The sequence below is a fragment of the Trachinotus anak genome, unplaced genomic scaffold (genome assembly GCF_046630095.1).
Source record: "Trachinotus anak isolate AG129_WGS33_773 ecotype Australia unplaced genomic scaffold, CSIRO_AGI_Tana_v1 ptg000004l, whole genome shotgun sequence".
NCBI classification, from domain to species: Eukaryota; Metazoa; Chordata; class Actinopteri; order Carangiformes; family Carangidae; genus Trachinotus; species Trachinotus anak.
The window spans coordinates 2,511,745-2,532,281 of record NW_027273855.1 but is presented as its reverse complement, the minus strand read 5'-3'; the positions used below and the strand labels follow the sequence as shown (position 1 = coordinate 2,532,281).

Genomic DNA, 20,537 nt, shown 5'->3' with positions numbered 1-20,537 from the left:
TTCCTCCTATTTCCCCCAGCCAAGCCACCACACTCTTCCTTGGCTTCCCAGCGTTCCCACCAGGCCAATCCCCAGAAACGCAGCCGGCAGCAGCCATCCTCCTCCTCCTCCTCCTCCTCCTCCTCTCATCCTCATCCAGGGCCCTCTTCTGTCCTCCTCTTGGATACCACCATGGCGCCTTGGGGAGGCTTGGCTCTCTCCGAATCCTCCTTTACCTCAATCCCGCCACCACCTCCTCCACGACCCCCTCCGCCTCCGCCGCCACCGCCACCCCCTCCTGCTCCTCAGCCCACACCATCCACCCCCTATCGTGGGAGAGAGAACAGAAATGAAGACGCTTCAAGTTCAAGTTTTAACTCTGAGGTTGCATCTCCACCTCTGGCAGTGCTCCAGGACAACACAGGTACCACTGGAACAGGGGCCAGTAAACGTGTAACCAAACCTGAACTCTCATGTTTTCCACAAAGTGTTCATGTACTGTATGTTTTACGTTTACGTATTTTGATTATGTATTATTATTATTATTATTATTATTAAAGTAACATTCATACTGCCTCAAAGAAAAAGTTGAATCCAACTGTAGACTGCCCACAGGTAACTGAGAGTTCATTACAACATAATTAATTAAAAATGCTTCATTTAAAATGAATTTAACTTAAGTGAATGAAAACATAGCAACAATTTGGAAACAGGGCCATTTTTCACCCTCCCTTTGATGTACTACTATTAGCTTTAAAGGGAGTGTTTTCAGGGATGCATGAAAATAATCCACACCCATCAAAAGACACAGTTTTCAGTTTTATTCAATATGATATACACACTGTACCAAATAATCCATGACATGCAGTTGAATAAAAGGCTCTGTCACCTTGTCCAACAGGATAACATGAGCTACTCTTCAGCTAGCATTAAAAAAGTTTGCTATTCCTACGTAGCCACCATTAGCATTAACAGCTGTTTTCTTACCAGTCTTGCCAAGAGCTTCAGCCATTGTTGTTTACAGTACAACAGATTTGCAGTGTGTTGTTTACAGTACAACAGATCATACAGTAATACACCATCTGGGCAGCGTTACCTGGTGAGGGCAGGCCGGGCGCTGCAGTGACCGACCATCGGGAAGAAGTGTCAAGGCGGTCCGGTCCTGGGCGGAGCTAGCTGGTTAGCATGCTAACTGCAGTAGAAGAAAAGAAGAGACAAGAATAGAGGTGAAACAAGAGTTAAAGCAGGTGTTGATTTCCACTGCTGGGGACAGCTTTTAGCAAGTTAAGGCATGAAGTTTGATGCTGAACTTTCAGCGTTTCTTCGGGACTGGTAAGTAAACAACGGTTAATGCTAACGTTGGCTATATAGCAATAGCAAAACTTACAAATGGCTCCTTAAGAGTAATTAGACAATCACAATTTATCTGTTAGCTAAAGCTATTTAAGTTTAGATAGGTAACATTAGATAATGTTAAAATATTTAGTCTTCATTTTCAAGACTAAGCTAAGACAAAACTGGAGCAAACTCAGTGTAAGACAAAAACTTCTAACTGTACTTTCACTCATTAACACTTGATGCAATAACATTAGCACTAGCTAATAAGATGTGTTACGCCTAGATAGATCTTTTTTAACAGCAGGCATTCTGATTACAGAAGCTGGAAAACTACTGGTGTAACAAATAACAATAAATAATAATGGCTCCATTTTTGGTTTTTGTCCCAATGAGCCATTCCAGTGAGGCAGCATGCACAGCACCAAGGCCCTGGAACTGTAACAACTAACACTAACTTATATAGATTATTACATAAACCTTTTCTCTTGCTGGTATCACATGTCAGAATCTCTTTAGTTAAAGGTCTATTCTGTGAATGGACCAAAATTAATTTAGTATTAAAGATGATATATAGGTTTAAGGTGAGAGTAGGGAGTTGACAATAAAACACAATCTGTGAGAAGTGGACTAATCAGTCAAGTGAAAACACCAGTGCGGGGTGGCCATGGGTGTCGCACTTGTGAGATCTTTGCAAAAAAACACCTAAAGTACTTTTAACTTTCGCCTTCCAACATTTTACTTTTCAGGCCCTGTCCTCTTCCATAGCTTTCTGATAATGTCTGTAGCTTATTTGGCATTTCTGACAATGTGTGATACAACTTTCTGTTGGTCATTGAAGTTCCTTCTTGGAAACAGAAGCTTGACAAACATGAAAGAAAAAAAAAAACATACCATACTCTGAACCAAAAGCTTGTCTTTCACCTCATCTCTGTGTTTCTGCAGGTGTAGAAGGTAGAGGGTTGCGGGCGAGGCGGAGGGTGTTGCCCCAGCGCCGGGTGCCTCGTCCTCCTCGCCTCCCACCGCTGCGTCCAGTCACCAATCTCAGCTTCTCCCGGAGCTTCACCTTCTCTTTCTTCGAGCTGCCGCTGCATCAGTCCCCTCGCTGCCGGGCTGAACGCATCAGAAACCTCATGCTGCTTTTGAGACAGATACACTACTGAAGAATCACAGCTGCATGGACAGTTAATTCTTATATTTATCTCTTCATAGGATTGGGGAATTGGTTTTTCTCATATATTATGTCATTCTCATTTATCAAATTACAAGTGATGCAGTGAGTGAAGTTTGTCTATTTACTATAAAAAATTAAACAAATTGGAATCTCATTAGATCAGTTTGTACCAAGTTTTGAAATAACTGCATTTTGGGATTGAACTTTTGAACATTTCAAATTCCGATTTCATTTATACATATAACCTGAAGTTGCAAGACAAAATGTGGTTGTTTGGTTGTTTTGATAAAGTTTCTGTAGGGGGCACTCTTTATTTTTAATGCCCTGAGGATCTGGAGCCCCAGATTTTCCTCTGTGATAATCCCACCTTGTATAATACTGGTGTCTTTCTCGGTTGTGAGCTCATGTATTTCATACTGTGTTGAGATTAGAAGTTGTGGAGGCATTTCACTCAGGATCAAATGAACCTATAGGCGTTCTCCTCTGGAGGTCCGTGAACATCTGAAACCAGTCTGAACCAAAGTGGACTAACATTGTCATCCCTAGAACCTCAACATTAACGTGGCTGACAATAAAAGACGAAGAAAAAAGGCACCAACCAAAACACAAATTGCCATTTAAAAACGACGTATACATTTGTATCGAAATGTGTGTGAACTGTCCCTGCAGTTTACTGTGTACATGATGAAAAAGGCACACTCTAAACCTGTTTCCTATGAGCCTTGAAACCATACCTGTTTTGAAAAAAAACATACTGATTTCTGCTCTCAGGTGTCCGCATCGGTGATGTCACGAGAACGGTTGCCTCTCATTGGTTCATCTGGGAGTAAAACAAAAGGTGATCTACCCATGACTCTCTCACCTTTCCATTTCCACAAGCTTTTTGCTGAAGGATTAGTAACAACATATGTTGAAGATACTTCATTATCAATAAACGGGCATCAATTTACAATAATAATTTCAAAATGAAATGTTTTTTTTGTTTGTTTTTGTTTTTGAAGAGTTCTGAAAGTAGAAGTTTCATTCTTAGGATCAAACTGAAACTTTTGATATTACAAGAAGGAGTCATTCAAATCCAATATTTTCAAATCCAACATATCCAATTCTTTAACAAAGATTAAATTAATTAATTCGATTAATTAAGTGAAAATAGGAAGTACTGATTGTACTTGTACAGCAGGATACACCTCATGATGATCTCGTTTATAATGATGATTTCATGATGATATTCTGATTATTCACTTTTTTCTTAATACTGCATGTGGAAGTAGACAGTATTCAGAAAGCCAATATCACTAACCCACATTAAATTAAAATAAAAAAAAAAATACAATAACTGTATAATGAATTTTGAGTTGACACCACCTTTCACAATAATGGTCCTGCCAGAAAAGCCTTATTCACTTTTGTTCTTGTGTTATTTGCTGTTGTTGGGTTTCAGTATCTACACATGGCAGCAGTTATGCAGAAGTCTCTCTGTCAAGCAAATAACTTCAACTGAGTTTCATAAGACAGCTCCAGGCCTGTGAATTATTCCTCTGTTGGCTGAAGTTATGTGTATTTGATAAAATAGATGTTAAGTCCTGATATTTTCAAATGCTGATGCAGCTGTAAGATATGTCTTTGAAACAGAGACGATCATCCAGTCCCCACTAGCTGCAATATATTGGTCCAGTGGATTCTAGTGTATAATATACAGCATTAATCAAATCTGTCTAAGTTTTAAGTATACAGCAACTTCACACTGAAAGTACTACATGAGGGCTAAAATTGCTCTGGCTTTGAGTATGACACCAATATCCCACAATGCAATGCAGTGAAATGGAAATGGAGGAGCAGGTCAAAGCTGATAAAACATAAATACTCTAAATTTACTTTTATGAAGTGGTGCTTGTGTGCAACTTAAATACAGACATGCAGATACAGGCATTAATACCCTGATAAAAAAAAATATACTTTTAAAAATACATTTTTAAATGTTTATTTTTAAGAAGTATAATAAAGTCTATCTTAGCATAAGTGCATGTTGGAGTGAATTTGCTATAAATATACTGTCGAAGTATTACATTACTTAAACTTTTAACTTTTTAAACATGAAATTAATGCACTTTGAAAAGTCAATGTCTATGTAATTAAAAATATATTTAATAGATAAATGACAAATGCACTACATTGCAAACTGAGTTGTGTTATCAATATGCTTTAGAAAAATTTACTCTGAATACACTTTTATTGCATTTCTGACTCTTTTACTAATCATGTGCTTTGGAGACACATCACAAAATGCACTGTTAGTGTGCTTCAGCACAAGAATAAATGTACTTGTCCTTATTTTTCACTTGGACAGGCCTTTCAATCCAGGCTTTTATAAAGATTTCACTGAAGAGTTGAACTTTCAGATGAAAGATGCATGTTGTGGTTTTCAGCTGAGAATCATTAAAAACACTTCTGTTGTGTTTAGCCTGTCAATCAGTTTAAGTTCAATAACAGGCTTTAAACCTGTTTTGAATGTTGATAGTGGGGCAGCCCGTGTGTTAACATTTGAATGACATATCGTGATTTTGAAAGTGAACACGCGGAAAGAAAGGAGTAGAAGAAGAAATGGAATACTCCAATTCAAGGCCAACATCAAAAGAGTAATTCCATTCCACGCGTGTTGTGACGTCATCAGTTCTCTGATGTATCAAAGGCAGCAGCTCTTCAGGCAAACATCATTTCAAACACACAACACTGTGAGCAAGAACCCTTCAGTTCATAGCGCAGGAAGATCACTGACATCTGTTCAGAGACAAAGTCCTAAAAGATTCGTTTTCCCAAGATCACTTCAGATTTCTACGACCTGAGAAAATGGCAACTTCTAACTACATGTACCAAAACAGGAGGAGCACAAGAAAGGTCACACGAAGAAATCAAGCCCACTGGATGGAGGTCCAAGAGCTTCATCACGAAATTCGGAAGCTAAATGACCTGTTGGGCAAGGAGAGGTCCAACTATTTAATGGAACAAACTTGGAGACTCCAACTCAGCCAAGAGTTGGATGAAACCAAGCAGCAGTTGGCCAAGCAGAAAGCCCTGAAAGAAATGTATATCAACAGGGGAAAAGAGACCAAAAGAGACCTGGAGAGGCTGGAGAAGTACACCGATCCAGAGACCCTCTGCACCACGAAGATTGCCACTCAGATCAGAAACACCATAAAGAGGAAGAAGAAGAAACTCCTCCAAAAAGACTATGAGGAGCTGCAGGTGGCACACATCATCAGCGAGGAGAAGTTAGCTGAGCTCCAGGAGGAGAGAGAGAAAAACAAGGCTCTCCAAGAAGAACTGGAGAGACTGAGGGCTTCATACCAACAGGACACCCAGAGGTATGAAGCTGATGTCCAGGCAGTCAGACAGCAGGCAGACAGCCTTCAGCGTGAGCTTGAGAAGGAACAAAAAGCTCATGCTGACACGATGACAGAGGACCTGCTCCTGGAGCAAGAGCTGAGGATTGAGCAGGACGCCCTCCGTCAAAAGTTGGAGGAGATCAGCCTCACGCAACAAAACGCCGTCGAGCAGGAAATGATTCTGCGGAGAGAGGTGGAGGAGCTGAAAACTCAGCTCAACGTCCAGCTCTCTCTCAACCTCCAGCTCTCCACAGAGCTGAAGGCTGAGAGAGAGAACAAGCACCCTCTCCAAGAGAACATCACCAGCCCTGAGAGCGAGGAGAACCAGGAGGAGAACCAGGAGGAGAACCAGGAGGAGGAGCCTGAGGAGAAACAAGAGAACGTGCCATACATGCAGGAAGAGTCCTACCCTGATCCCGAATCCATGGAGACTGATGGCGTGATCCACCCCGAGAAGAGACGGAAGGCTTCAGTCTGGAAGAAAACCCGTCACTTCCTGGGGCTGAGGAAACCACAGAGGTGGAAGAAGCCCAAGGAGCCCACAATCAACAGCGCCATCTGAGTTTCCCTGACTCTCCCTCCCTCACCCACTGAAAGCAGCAGACCTTTTTCACAGCAGACATAAAAATCCAGCAAGAAAAGCAGAGGTGTTCACCAGATGTTCACCTCTGCTTTTCCTGCTGTGACAGCCAAAATGTCTCCTGTTAAAAAGATCTAATGTAAAGGCATGACAGAAAAAAAAAAAAGAAATTCATGTCATGTCAGATGTGCTTCAGGGGTGAATGGAGGGATTTAAAAAAAATAAACATTCAAACATTTTTTAAATTTAACATTTATGTACGTAGCAGTTTGTAATTGTACAGTCAGGTCTTTAAAGAATCCATTGTCAAATGTAGGATATTGTCTAAAGAGTCAGATATGGAAATACAGGTGTTCTTACTTTATATGTTTTATCCTCCACTTTGCTTCATCAGGTTAAATGAGTATGATTTCTTTTGATAGCTTAGCTTCTTTGTTAATGTGAAACAAACTGTAAACTGAGCACTGAATAGAAATACATCTGAATAAAATGATTGAAAACTGAGAAAAATCAATGTGATGTTTAATCACTAGATAAAATAGATGGATTAGTCATGATTATTGTTGGTAACTTAGAAACAGGCTGGAATAGAAGGATTATTGTAACCCACGGGACTCACATGTGAACGTAGGGTTGTTCAGTGTGATCAGATCACAATTAATGGTTACTGTAAAAACAAGTAACTAGAGGGAAATTATTTGTTAAGTGTGTAAAAGAAAAACAAATTAATGACATGACAAAACTTAAATGAGGGTTTGGAATACAATTAAAACACTTGATTATTGTCCCATCCACAACATTCATATTGAGTTCTAGTCAATGAAACTAAACATTATAAACAATCCAAACAATAATTGTTGAGATATTTCACAAAAAACACACAGTCAGAGAATTAGATAGGTTAGAATTCATCCTCTGAGGATCATGAATGTCTGTGTAATGACCTTAATTTACAATATAGACCAAAACTAGCAGTAATTAAATGACTGAAGTTTGACTAAACCTAAAATGTATATGTGTTGTTGCAGCTTTAGCTGGTTGGAGCTAACCTGCTAAATCTGGTAGCAGTTGCTCAGCTTGTTTGCTGAAGTGACAGTATGAGATGAAAAGTGATATTATGACTAATCTGAAGTGTCATGAATTTATAGTGTCAAACTGACATTATGAAAGCTCGCTGAACTTTCCAATCCGAGCAGACAAATGAGGCTTATTCTGAACAGTAAATATGTTTTTGTTTGTCCAATAATACACACAATATGTGTATTATTGGAACAATCGCTGCATAAACATAATATGTCAATAAGACTCTCGATGCATTTTGTGTAAATTGAAAAAAAACAAAAAAACAAACAATGCTACAAGAAATGCATTATAATTCATTTGAACAAATAAGATCACAGTCATTCAAACAGCGACATGTGCAAAAACATATCATTTACTATACAATGGAGACACAGCATTGATGTAATATCACATTATTTCTACAATAAAATCATCCACTTATAGAATTTCAAGAGGTTTTTTCATCTGCTAATTGACACAGTTGCTTTAAAATGATAAGAAACGTAACCCTTAGTCTAAGATTTACTGATTTCACTAAGCAGCACAAAAAAGTTGTTTTCTAAGTTAAAATTATCTTATGAAACTGATGTGATACTTTCTCGATCACTGTAGCTCACTTCCAGGGAGGTTAGAGATTAATTGAAGTTACTGTTAATTTAAGTTCAAATGGACAGATGTTTGTCGATGGGGTTTTAAGTCAGAGGACTTCACCATTTTTAACAAACTACTGCCTTATTATTTTTTCCTCCTATTTCCCCCAGCCAAGCCACCACACTCTTCCTTGGCTTCCCAGCGTTCCCACCAGGCCAATCCCCAGAAACGCAGCCGGCAGCAGCCATCCTCCTCCTCCTCCTCCTCCTCCTCCTCCTCCTCTCATCCTCATCCAGGGCCCTCTTCTGTCCTCCTCTTGGATACCACCATGGCGCCTTGGGGAGGCTTGGCTCTCTCCGAATCCTCCTTTACCTCAATCCCGCCACCACCTCCTCCACGACCCCCTCCGCCTCCGCCGCCACCGCCACCCCCTCCTGCTCCTCAGCCCACACCATCCACCCCCTATCGTGGGAGAGAGAACAGAAATGAAGACGCTTCAAGTTCAAGTTTTAACTCTGAGGTTGCATCTCCACCTCTGGCAGTGCTCCAGGACAACACAGGTACCACTGGAACAGGGGCCAGTAAACGTGTAACCAAACCTGAACTCTCATGTTTTCCACAAAGTGTTCATGTACTGTATGTTTTACGTTTACGTATTTTGATTATGTATTATTATTATTATTATTATTATTAAAGTAACATTCATACTGCCTCAAAGAAAAAGTTGAATCCAACTGTAGACTGCCCACAGGTAACTGAGAGTTCATTACAACATAATTAATTAAAAATGCTTCATTTAAAATGAATTTAACTTAAGTGAATGAAAACATAGCAACAATTTGGAAACAGGGCCATTTTTCACCCTCCCTTTGATGTACTACTATTAGCTTTAAAGGGAGTGTTTTCAGGGATGCATGAAAATAATCCACACCCATCAAAAGACACAGTTTTCAGTTTTATTCAATATGATATACACACTGTACCAAATAATCCATGACATGCAGTTGAATAAAAGGCTCTGTCACCTTGTCCAACAGGATAACATGAGCTACTCTTCAGCTAGCATTAAAAAAGTTTGCTATTCCTACGTAGCCACCATTAGCATTAACAGCTGTTTTCTTACCAGTCTTGCCAAGAGCTTCAGCCATTGTTGTTTACAGTACAACAGATTTGCAGTGTGTTGTTTACAGTACAACAGATCATACAGTAATACACCATCTGGGCAGCGTTACCTGGTGAGGGCAGGCCGGGCGCTGCAGTGACCGACCATCGGGAAGAAGTGTCAAGGCGGTCCGGTCCTGGGCGGAGCTAGCTGGTTAGCATGCTAACTGCAGTAGAAGAAAAGAAGAGACAAGAATAGAGGTGAAACAAGAGTTAAAGCAGGTGTTGATTTCCACTGCTGGGGACAGCTTTTAGCAAGTTAAGGCATGAAGTTTGATGCTGAACTTTCAGCGTTTCTTCGGGACTGGTAAGTAAACAACGGTTAATGCTAACGTTGGCTATATAGCAATAGCAAAACTTACAAATGGCTCCTTAAGAGTAATTAGACAATCACAATTTATCTGTTAGCTAAAGCTATTTAAGTTTAGATAGGTAACATTAGATAATGTTAAAATATTTAGTCTTCATTTTCAAGACTAAGCTAAGACAAAACTGGAGCAAACTCAGTGTAAGACAAAAACTTCTAACTGTACTTTCACTCATTAACACTTGATGCAATAACATTAGCACTAGCTAATAAGATGTGTTACGCCTAGATAGATCTTTTTTAACAGCAGGCATTCTGATTACAGAAGCTGGAAAACTACTGGTGTAACAAATAACAATAAATAATAATGGCTCCATTTTTGGTTTTTGTCCCAATGAGCCATTCCAGTGAGGCAGCATGCACAGCACCAAGGCCCTGGAACTGTAACAACTAACACTAACTTATATAGATTATTACATAAACCTTTTCTCTTGCTGGTATCACATGTCAGAATCTCTTTAGTTAAAGGTCTATTCTGTGAATGGACCAAAATTAATTTAGTATTAAAGATGATATATAGGTTTAAGGTGAGAGTAGGGAGTTGACAATAAAACACAATCTGTGAGAAGTGGACTAATCAGTCAAGTGAAAACACCAGTGCGGGGTGGCCATGGGTGTCGCACTTGTGAGATCTTTGCAAAAAAACACCTAAAGTACTTTTAACTTTCGCCTTCCAACATTTTACTTTTCAGGCCCTGTCCTCTTCCATAGCTTTCTGATAATGTCTGTAGCTTATTTGGCATTTCTGACAATGTGTGATACAGCTTTCTGTTGGTCATTGAAGTTCCTTCTTGGAAACAGAAGCTTGACAAACATGAAAGAAAAAAAAAAACATACCATACTCTGAACCAAAAGCTTGTCTTTCACCTCATCTCTGTGTTTCTGCAGGTGTAGAAGGTAGAGGGTTGCGGGCGAGGCGGAGGGTGTTGCCCCAGCGCCGGGTGCCTCGTCCTCCTCGCCTCCCACCGCTGCGTCCAGTCACCAATCTCAGCTTCTCCCGGAGCTTCACCTTCTCTTTCTTCGAGCTGCCGCTGCATCAGTCCCCTCGCTGCCGGGCTGAACGCATCAGAAACCTCATGCTGCTTTTGAGACAGATACACTACTGAAGAATCACAGCTGCATGGACAGTTAATTCTTATATTTATCTCTTCATAGGATTGGGGAATTGGTTTTTCTCATATATTATGTCATTCTCATTTATCAAATTACAAGTGATGCAGTGAGTGAAGTTTGTCTATTTACTATAAAAAATTAAACAAATTGGAATCTCATTAGATCAGTTTGTACCAAGTTTTGAAATAACTGCATTTTGGGATTGAACTTTTGAACATTTCAAATTCCGATTTCATTTATACATATAACCTGAAGTTGCAAGACAAAATGTGGTTGTTTGGTTGTTTTGATAAAGTTTCTGTAGGGGGCACTCTTTATTTTTAATGCCCTGAGGATCTGGAGCCCCAGATTTTCCTCTGTGATAATCCCACCTTGTATAATACTGGTGTCTTTCTCGGTTGTGAGCTCATGTATTTCATACTGTGTTGAGATTAGAAGTTGTGGAGGCATTTCACTCAGGATCAAATGAACCTATAGGCGTTCTCCTCTGGAGGTCCGTGAACATCTGAAACCAGTCTGAACCAAAGTGGACTAACATTGTCATCCCTAGAACCTCAACATTAACGTGGCTGACAATAAAAGACGAAGAAAAAAGGCACCAACCAAAACACAAATTGCCATTTAAAAACGACGTATACATTTGTATCGAAATGTGTGTGAACTGTCCCTGCAGTTTACTGTGTACATGATGAAAAAGGCACACTCTAAACCTGTTTCCTATGAGCCTTGAAACCATACCTGTTTTGAAAAAAAACATACTGATTTCTGCTCTCAGGTGTCCGCATCGGTGATGTCACGAGAACGGTTGCCTCTCATTGGTTCATCTGGGAGTAAAACAAAAGGTGATCTACCCATGACTCTCTCACCTTTCCATTTCCACAAGCTTTTTGCTGAAGGATTAGTAACAACATATGTTGAAGATACTTCATTATCAATAAACGGGCATCAATTTACAATAATAATTTCAAAATGAAATGTTTTTTTTGTTTGTTTTTGTTTTTGAAGAGTTCTGAAAGTAGAAGTTTCATTCTTAGGATCAAACTGAAACTTTTGATATTACAAGAAGGAGTCATTCAAATCCAATATTTTCAAATCCAACATATCCAATTCTTTAACAAAGATTAAATTAATTAATTCGATTAATTAAGTGAAAATAGGAAGTACTGATTGTACTTGTACAGCAGGATACACCTCATGATGATCTCGTTTATAATGATGATTTCATGATGATATTCTGATTATTCACTTTTTTCTTAATACTGCATGTGGAAGTAGACAGTATTCAGAAAGCCAATATCACTAACCCACATTAAATTAAAATAAAAAAAAAAATACAATAACTGTATAATGAATTTTGAGTTGACACCACCTTTCACAATAATGGTCCTGCCAGAAAAGCCTTATTCACTTTTGTTCTTGTGTTATTTGCTGTTGTTGGGTTTCAGTATCTACACATGGCAGCAGTTATGCAGAAGTCTCTCTGTCAAGCAAATAACTTCAACTGAGTTTCATAAGACAGCTCCAGGCCTGTGAATTATTCCTCTGTTGGCTGAAAGTTATGTGTATTTGATAAAATAGATGTTAAGTCCTGATATTTTCAAATGCTGATGCAGCTGTAAGATATGTCTTTGAAACAGAGACGATCATCCAGTCCCCACTAGCTGCAATATATTGGTCCAGTGGATTCTAGTGTATAATATACAGCATTAATCAAATCTGTCTAAGTTTTAAGTATACAGCAACTTCACACTGAAAGTACTACATGAGGGCTAAAATTGCTCTGGCTTTGAGTATGACACCAATATCCCACAATGCAATGCAGTGAAATGGAAATGGAGGAGCAGGTCAAAGCTGATAAAACATAAATACTCTAAATTTACTTTTATGAAGTGGTGCTTGTGTGAAACTTAAATACAGACATGCAGATACAGGCATTAATACCCTGATAAAAAAAAATATACTTTTAAAAATACATTTTTAAATGTTTATTTTTAAGAAGTATAATAAAGTCTATCTTAGCATAAGTGCATGTTGGAGTGAATTTGCTATAAATATACTGTCGAAGTATTACATTACTTAAACTTTTAACTTTTTAAACATGAAATTAATGCACTTTGAAAAGTCAATGTCTATGTAATTAAAAATATATTTAATAGATAAATGACAAATGCACTACATTGCAAACTGAGTTGTGTTATCAATATGCTTTAGAAAAATTTACTCTGAATACACTTTTATTGCATTTCTGACTCTTTTACTAATCATGTGCTTTGGAGACACATCACAAAATGCACTGTTAGTGTGCTTCAGCACAAGAATAAATGTACTTGTCCTTATTTTTCACTTGGACAGGCCTTTCAATCCAGGCTTTTATAAAGATTTCACTGAAGAGTTGAACTTTCAGATGAAAGATGCATGTTGTGGTTTTCAGCTGAGAATCATTAAAAACACTTCTGTTGTGTTTAGCCTGTCAATCAGTTTAAGTTCAATAACAGGCTTTAAACCTGTTTTGAATGTTGATAGTGGGGCAGCCCGTGTGTTAACATTTGAATGACATATCGTGATTTTGAAAGTGAACACGCGGAAAGAAAGGAGTAGAAGAAGAAATGGAATACTCCATTTCAAGGCCAACATCAAAAGAGTAATTCCATTCCACGCGTGTTGTGACGTCATCAGTTCTCTGATGTATCAAAGGCAGCAGCTCTTCAGGCAAACATCATTTCAAACACACAACACTGTGAGCAAGAACCCTTCAGTTCATAGCGCAGGAAGATCACTGACATCTGTTCAGAGACAAAGTCCTAAAAGATTCGTTTTCCCAAGATCACTTCAGATTTCTACGACCTGAGAAAATGGCAACTTCTAACTACATGTACCAAAACAGGAGGAGCACAAGAAAGGTCACACGAAGAAATCAAGCCCACTGGATGGAGGTCCAAGAGCTTCATCACGAAATTCGGAAGCTAAATGACCTGTTGGGCAAGGAGAGGTCCAACTATTTAATGGAACAAACTTGGAGACTCCAACTCAGCCAAGAGTTGGATGAAACCAAGCAGCAGTTGGCCAAGCAGAAAGCCCTGAAAGAAATGTATATCAACAGGGGAAAAGAGACCAAAAGAGACCTGGAGAGGCTGGAGAAGTACACCGATCCAGAGACCCTCTGCACCACGAAGATTGCCACTCAGATCAGAAACACCATAAAGAGGAAGAAGAAGAAACTCCTCCAAAAAGACTATGAGGAGCTGCAGGTGGCACACATCATCAGCGAGGAGAAGTTAGCTGAGCTCCAGGAGGAGAGAGAGAAAAACAAGGCTCTCCAAGAAGAACTGGAGAGACTGAGGGCTTCATACCAACAGGACACCCAGAGGTATGAAGCTGATGTCCAGGCAGTCAGACAGCAGGCAGACAGCCTTCAGCGTGAGCTTGAGAAGGAACAAAAAGCTCATGCTGACACGATGACAGAGGACCTGCTCCTGGAGCAAGAGCTGAGGATTGAGCAGGACGCCCTCCGTCAAAAGTTGGAGGAGATCAGCCTCACGCAACAAAACGCCGTCGAGCAGGAAATGATTCTGCGGAGAGAGGTGGAGGAGCTGAAAACTCAGCTCAATGTCCAGCTCTCTCTCAACCTCCAGCTCTCCACAGAGCTGAAGGCTGAGAGAGAGAACAAGCACCCTCTCCAAGAGAACATCACCAGCCCTGAGAGCGAGGAGAACCAGGAGGAGAACCAGGAGGAGAACCAGGAGGAGGAGCCTGAGGAGAAACAAGAGAACGTGCCATACATGCAGGAAGAGTCCTACCCTGATCCCGAATCCATGGAGACTGATGGCGTGATCCACCCCGAGAAGAGACGGAAGGCTTCAGTCTGGAAGAAAACCCGTCACTTCCTGGGGCTGAGGAAACCACAGAGGTGGAAGAAGCCCAAGGAGCCCACAATCAACAGCGCCATCTGAGTTTCCCTGACTCTCCCTCCCTCACCCACTGAAAGCAGCAGACCTTTTTCACAGCAGACATAAAAATCCAGCAAGAAAAGCAGAGGTGTTCACCAGATGTTCACCTCTGCTTTTCCTGCTGTGACAGCCAAAATGTCTCCTGTTAAAAAGATCTAATGTAAAGGCATGACAGAAAAAAAAAAAAGAAATTCATGTCATGTCAGATGTGCTTCAGGGGTGAATGGAGGGATTTAAAAAAAATAAACATTCAAACATTTTTTAAATTTAACATTTATGTACGTAGCAGTTTGTAATTGTACAGTCAGGTCTTTAAAGAATCCATTGTCAAATGTAGGATATTGTCTAAAGAGTCAGACATGGAAATACAGGTGTTCTTACTTTATATGTTTTATCCTCCACTTTGCTTCATCAGGTTAAATGAGTATGATTTCTTTTGATAGCTTAGCTTCTTTGTTAATGTGAAACAAACTGTAAACTGAGCACTGAATAGAAATACATCTGAATAAAATGATTGAAAACTGAGAAAAATCAATGTGATGTTTAATCACTAGATAAAATAGATGGATTAGTCATGATTATTGTTGGTAACTTAGAAACAGGCTGGAATAGAAGGATTATTGTAACCCACGGGACTCACATGTGAACGTAGGGTTGTTCAGTGTGATCAGATCACAATTAATGGTTACTGTAAAAACAAGTAACTAGAGGGAAATTATTTGTTAAGTGTGTAAAAGAAAAACAAATTAATGACATGACAAAACTTAAATGAGGGGTTGGAATATAATTAAAACACTTGATTATTGTCCCATCCACAACATTCATATTGAGTTCTAGTCAATGAAACTAAACATTATAAACAATCCAAACAATAATTGTTGAGATATTTCACAAAAAACACACAGTCAGAGAATTAGATAGGTTAGAATTCATCCTCTGAGGATCATGAATGTCTGTGTAATGACCTTAATTTACAATATAGACCAAAACTAGCAGTAATTAAATGACTGAAGTTTGACTAAACCTAAAATGTATATGTGTTGTTGCAGCTTTAGCTGGTTGGAGCTAACCTGCTAAATCTGGTAGCAGTTGCTCAGCTTGTTTGCTGAAGTGACAGTATGAGATGAAAAGTGATATTATGACTAATCTGAAGTGTCATGAATTTATAGTGTCAAACTGACATTATGAAAGCTCGCTGAACTTTCCAATCCGAGCAGACAAATGAGGCTTATTCTGAACAGTAAATATGTTTTTGTTTGTCCAATAATACACACAATATGTGTATTATTGGAACAATCGCTGCATAAACATAATATGTCAATAAGACTCTCGATGCATTTTGTGTAAATTGAAAAAAAACAAAAAAACAAACAATGCTACAAGAAATGCATTATAATTCATTTGAACAAATAAGATCACAGTCATTCAAACAGCGACATGTGCAAAAACATATCATTTACTATACAATGGAATTGAGACACAGCATTGATGTAATATCACATTATTTCTACAATAAAATCATCCACTTATAGAATTTCAAGAGGTTTTTTCATCTGCTAATTGACACAGTTGCTTTAAAATGATAAGAAACGTAACCCTTAGTCTAAGATTTACTGATTTCACTAAGCAGCACAAAAAAGTTGTTTTCTAAGTTAAAATTATCTTATGAAACTGATGTGATACTTTCTCGATCACTGTAGCTCACTTCCAGGGAGGTTAGAGATTAATTGAAGTTACTGTTAATTTAAGTTCAAATGGACAGATGTTTGTCGATGGGGTTTTAAGTCAGAGGACTTCACCATTTTTAACAAACTACTGCCTTATTATTTTTTCCTCCTATTTCCCCCAGCCAAGCCACCACACTCTTCCTTGGCTTCCCAGCGTTCCCACCAGGCCAATCCCCAGAAACGCAGCCGGCAGCAGCCATCCTCCTCCTCCTCCTCCTCCTCCTCCTCTCATCCTCATCCAGGGCCCTCTTCTGTCCTCCTCTTGGATACCACCATGGCGCCTTGGGGAGGCTCGGCTCTCTCCGAATCCTCCTTTACCTCAATCCCGCCACCACCTCCTCCACGACCCCCTCCGCCGCCACCGCCACCCCCTCCTGCTCCTCAGCCCACACCATCCACCCCCTATCGTGGGAGAGAGAACAGAAATGAAGACGCTTCAAGTTCAAGTTTTAACTCTGAGGTTGCATCTCCACCTCTGGCAGTGCTCCAGGACAACACAGGTACCACTGGAACAGGGGCCAGTAAACGTGTAACCAAACCTGAACTCTCATGTTTTCCACAAAGTGTTCATGTACTGTATGTTTTACGTTTACGTATTTTGATTATGTATTATTATTATTATTATTATTATTAAAGTAACATTCATACTGCCTCAAAGAAAAAGTTGAATCCAACTGTAGACTGCCCACAGGTAACTGAGAGTTCATTACAACATAATTAATTAAAAATGCTTCATTTAAAATGAATTTAACTTAAGTGAATGAAAACATAGCAACAATTTGGAAACAGGGCCATTTTTCACCCTCCCTTTGATGTACTACTATTAGCTTTAAAGGGAGTGTTTTCAGGGATGCATGAAAATAATCCACACCCATCAAAAGACACAGTTTTCAGTTTTATTCAATATGATATACACACTGTACCAAATAATCCATGACATGCAGTTGAATAAAAGGCTCTGTCACCTTGTCCAACAGGATAACATGAGCTACTCTTCAGCTAGCATTAAAAAAGTTTGCTATTCCTACGTAGCCACCATTAGCATTAACAGCTGTTTTCTTACCAGTCTTGCCAAGAGCTTCAGCCATTGTTGTTTACAGTACAACAGATTTGCAGTGTGTTGTTTACAGTACAACAGATCATACAGTAATACACCATCTGGGCAGCGTTACCTGGTGAGGGCAGGCCGGGCGCTGCAGTGACCGACCATCGGGAAGAAGTGTCAAGGCGGTCCGGTCCTGGGCGGAGCTAGCTGGTTAGCATGCTAACTGCAGTAGAAGAAAAGAAGAGACAAGAATAGAGGTGAAACAAGAGTTAAAGCAGGTGTTGATTTCCACTGCTGGGGACAGCTTTTAGCAAGTTAAGGCATGAAGTTTGATGCTGAACTTTCAGCGTTTCTTCGGGACTGGTAAGTAAACAACGGTTAATGCTAACGTTGGCTATATAGCAATAGCAAAACTTACAAATGGCTCCTTAAGAGTAATTAGACAATCACAATTTATCTGTTAGCTAAAGCTATTTAAGTTTAGATAGGTAACATTAGATAATGTTAAAATATTTAGTCTTCATTTTCAAGACTAAGCTAAGACAAAACTGGAGCAAACTCAGTGTAAGACAAAAACTTCTAACTGTACTTTCACTCATTAACACTTGATGCAATAACATTAGCACTAGCTAATAAGATGTGTTACGCCTAGATAGATCTTTTTTAACAGCAGGCATTCTGATTACAGAAGCTGGAAAACTACTGGTGTAACAAATAACAATAAATAATAATGGCTCCATTTTTGGTTTTTGTCCCAATGAGCCATTCCAGTGAGGCAGCATGCACAGCACCAAGGCCCTGGAACTGTAACAACTAACACTAACTTATATAGATTATTACATAAACCTTTTCTCTTGCTGGTATCACATGTCAGAATCTCTTTAGTTAAAGGTCTATTCTGTGAATGGACCAAAATTAATTTAGTATTAAAGATGATATATAGGTTTAAGATGAGAGTAGGGAGTTGACAATAAAACACAATCTGTGAGAAGTGGACTAATCAGTCAAGTGAAAACACCAGTGCGGGGTGGCCATGGGTGTCGCACTTGTGAGATCTTTGCAAAAAAACACCTAAAGTACTTTTAACTTTCGCCTTCCAACATTTTACTTTTCAGGCCCTGTCCTCTTCCATAGCTTTCTGATAATGTCTGTAGCTTATTTGGCATTTCTGACAATGTGTGATACAACTTTCTGTTGGTCATTGAAGTTCCTTCTTGGAAACAGAAGCTTGACAAACATGAAAGAAAAAAAAAAACATACCATACTCTGAACCAAAAGCTTGTCTTTCACCTCATCTCTGTGTTTCTGCAGGTGTAGAAGGTAGAGGGTTGCGGGCGAGGCGGAGGGTGTTGCCCCAGCGCCGGGTGCCTCGTCCTCCTCGCCTCCCACCGCTGCGTCCAGTCACCAATCTCAGCTTCTCCCGGAGCTTCACCTTCTCTTTCTTCGAGCTGCCGCTGCATCAGTCCCCTCGCTGCCGGGCTGAACGCATCAGAAACCTCATGCTGCTTTTGAGACAGATACACTACTGAAGAATCACAGCTGCATGGACAGTTAATTCTTATATTTATCTCTTCATAGGATTGGGGAATTGGTTTTTCTCATATATTATGTCATTCTCATTTATCAAATTACAAGTGATGCAGTGAGTGAAGTTTGTCTATTTACTATAAAAAATTAAACAAATTGGAATCTCATTAGATCAGTTTGTACCAAGTTTTGAAATAACTGCATTTTGGGATTGAACTTTTGAACATTTCAAATTCCGATTTCATTTATACATATAACCTGAAGTTGCAAGACAAAATGTGGTTGTTTGGTTGTTTTGATAAAGTTTCTGTAGGGGGCACTCTTTATTTTTAATGCCCTGAGGATCTGGAGCCCCAGATTTTCCTCTGTGATAATCCCACCTTGTATAATACTGGTGTCTTTCTCGGTTGTGAGCTCATGTATTTCATACTGTGTTGAGATTAGAAGTAGAAGGGCAGTTAAAACAACCTCATTCATTTTGAGTTGCTACAAAGACAGTTTCTGTAACAGCTTTGTTCAGGGACTTCTAGTGTTTTGCTCTCTTGCGTAAAGGTTTTCTCTCTTTTCATTCTGTTCTGCTTCTTATATCCACCTGTGCCTTTCATTCTTCATTTCCCTCATAGCAGGGTTTCAATGAATTTCACATTTTCTCAGTTGGAATGTATCCATCATGCAAAGTGGACATTAAAAATACTGTAGGTTAAAGCAGGGAAAACATTTCTCTGTCTCATTTGCTCTCTTTCTCTCTCTCTCACTTTCTCTGTCTCCCTCTTTCCACACACACACACACACACACACACACACACACACACACTCAGACCATGAGTTTGTGAAAGCTGAGCTGTGATAATAGAGGCATTCAGAGGCACTGAATGGGGGTGACGGTGAAGGGGAGGGGAAACAGGGCTGTAAACTCGCTGTAATGTGCAGAGTTCAAGGCTGTTCTCCACCTTCCCTGACTCACGTGTGAGAGTTTGTGGGGCTGTGTGTGTGTGTGTGTGTGTGTGTGTGTGTGTGTGTGTGTGTGTGTGTGTGTGTGTGTGTGTGTGTGTGTGTGTGTGTGTGTGTGTGTATTGGTTATTCTCATACATGCGCACTGTTACACATGCGGCTTCATACTGATACAGAGGTCACCCCCTTCTCTCCCTCATGGCTTTGGTTTGTTTTGGTTTTCTATAGTTACCACTACTTGTCTTCTTCGTTGTCATGTAACTTCATACACACATTGTACACACATACTGTAGAGAAAGGTGCACAGGACACATTAAACACAAATCCAGTATTGAAACAAGAACAAAGTGAAACTTACCTGTAGTGCCAGTAATCTTTGACATTGATTTCAGATGGACAGCGCTGAGCGAAATGGCCTTCCTCACCACAGGCAGCCTTATCTCGCTGTCACCCTGGATGAAGCACAGCTGGATATCCTTGGGCAGCGGAGAGAAAAACAGTCCATGTCCTTTTTGGAGAGGGTGAAGGCACAGTGTTGGTGAGTTTTTCGCTATGCTGCATATCAGCGTGGGGCCTCAAACAGTTTCTAGTGCTA

At 39.7% G+C, this 20,537-nt stretch overlaps 1 protein-coding gene across 4 annotated transcripts in view; it reads left to right on the top strand.

Moving 5' to 3' along the window:
* Positions 1-17,172: 17,172 nt before the first annotated feature.
* LOC139620066 (solute carrier family 26 member 6) overlaps positions 17,173-20,537 on the top strand; it is a 34,089-nt gene continuing 30,724 nt past the window's right edge. For 3 of the 4 annotated variants that reach the window (XR_011690726.1, XR_011690727.1, XM_071475224.1), the window contains exon 1: positions 20,020-20,480. Coding sequence is in view for 2 of the 4 variants with exons in the window: in XM_071475224.1 (XP_071331325.1) it covers positions 20,335-20,480 (146 nt within the window). In the remaining 2 variants the exon portion in view is untranslated. Of the gene's footprint in view, positions 17,722-20,019; positions 20,481-20,537 lie in introns of those variants that run through there. The other variant, XM_071475223.1, reaches the window with a different exon arrangement.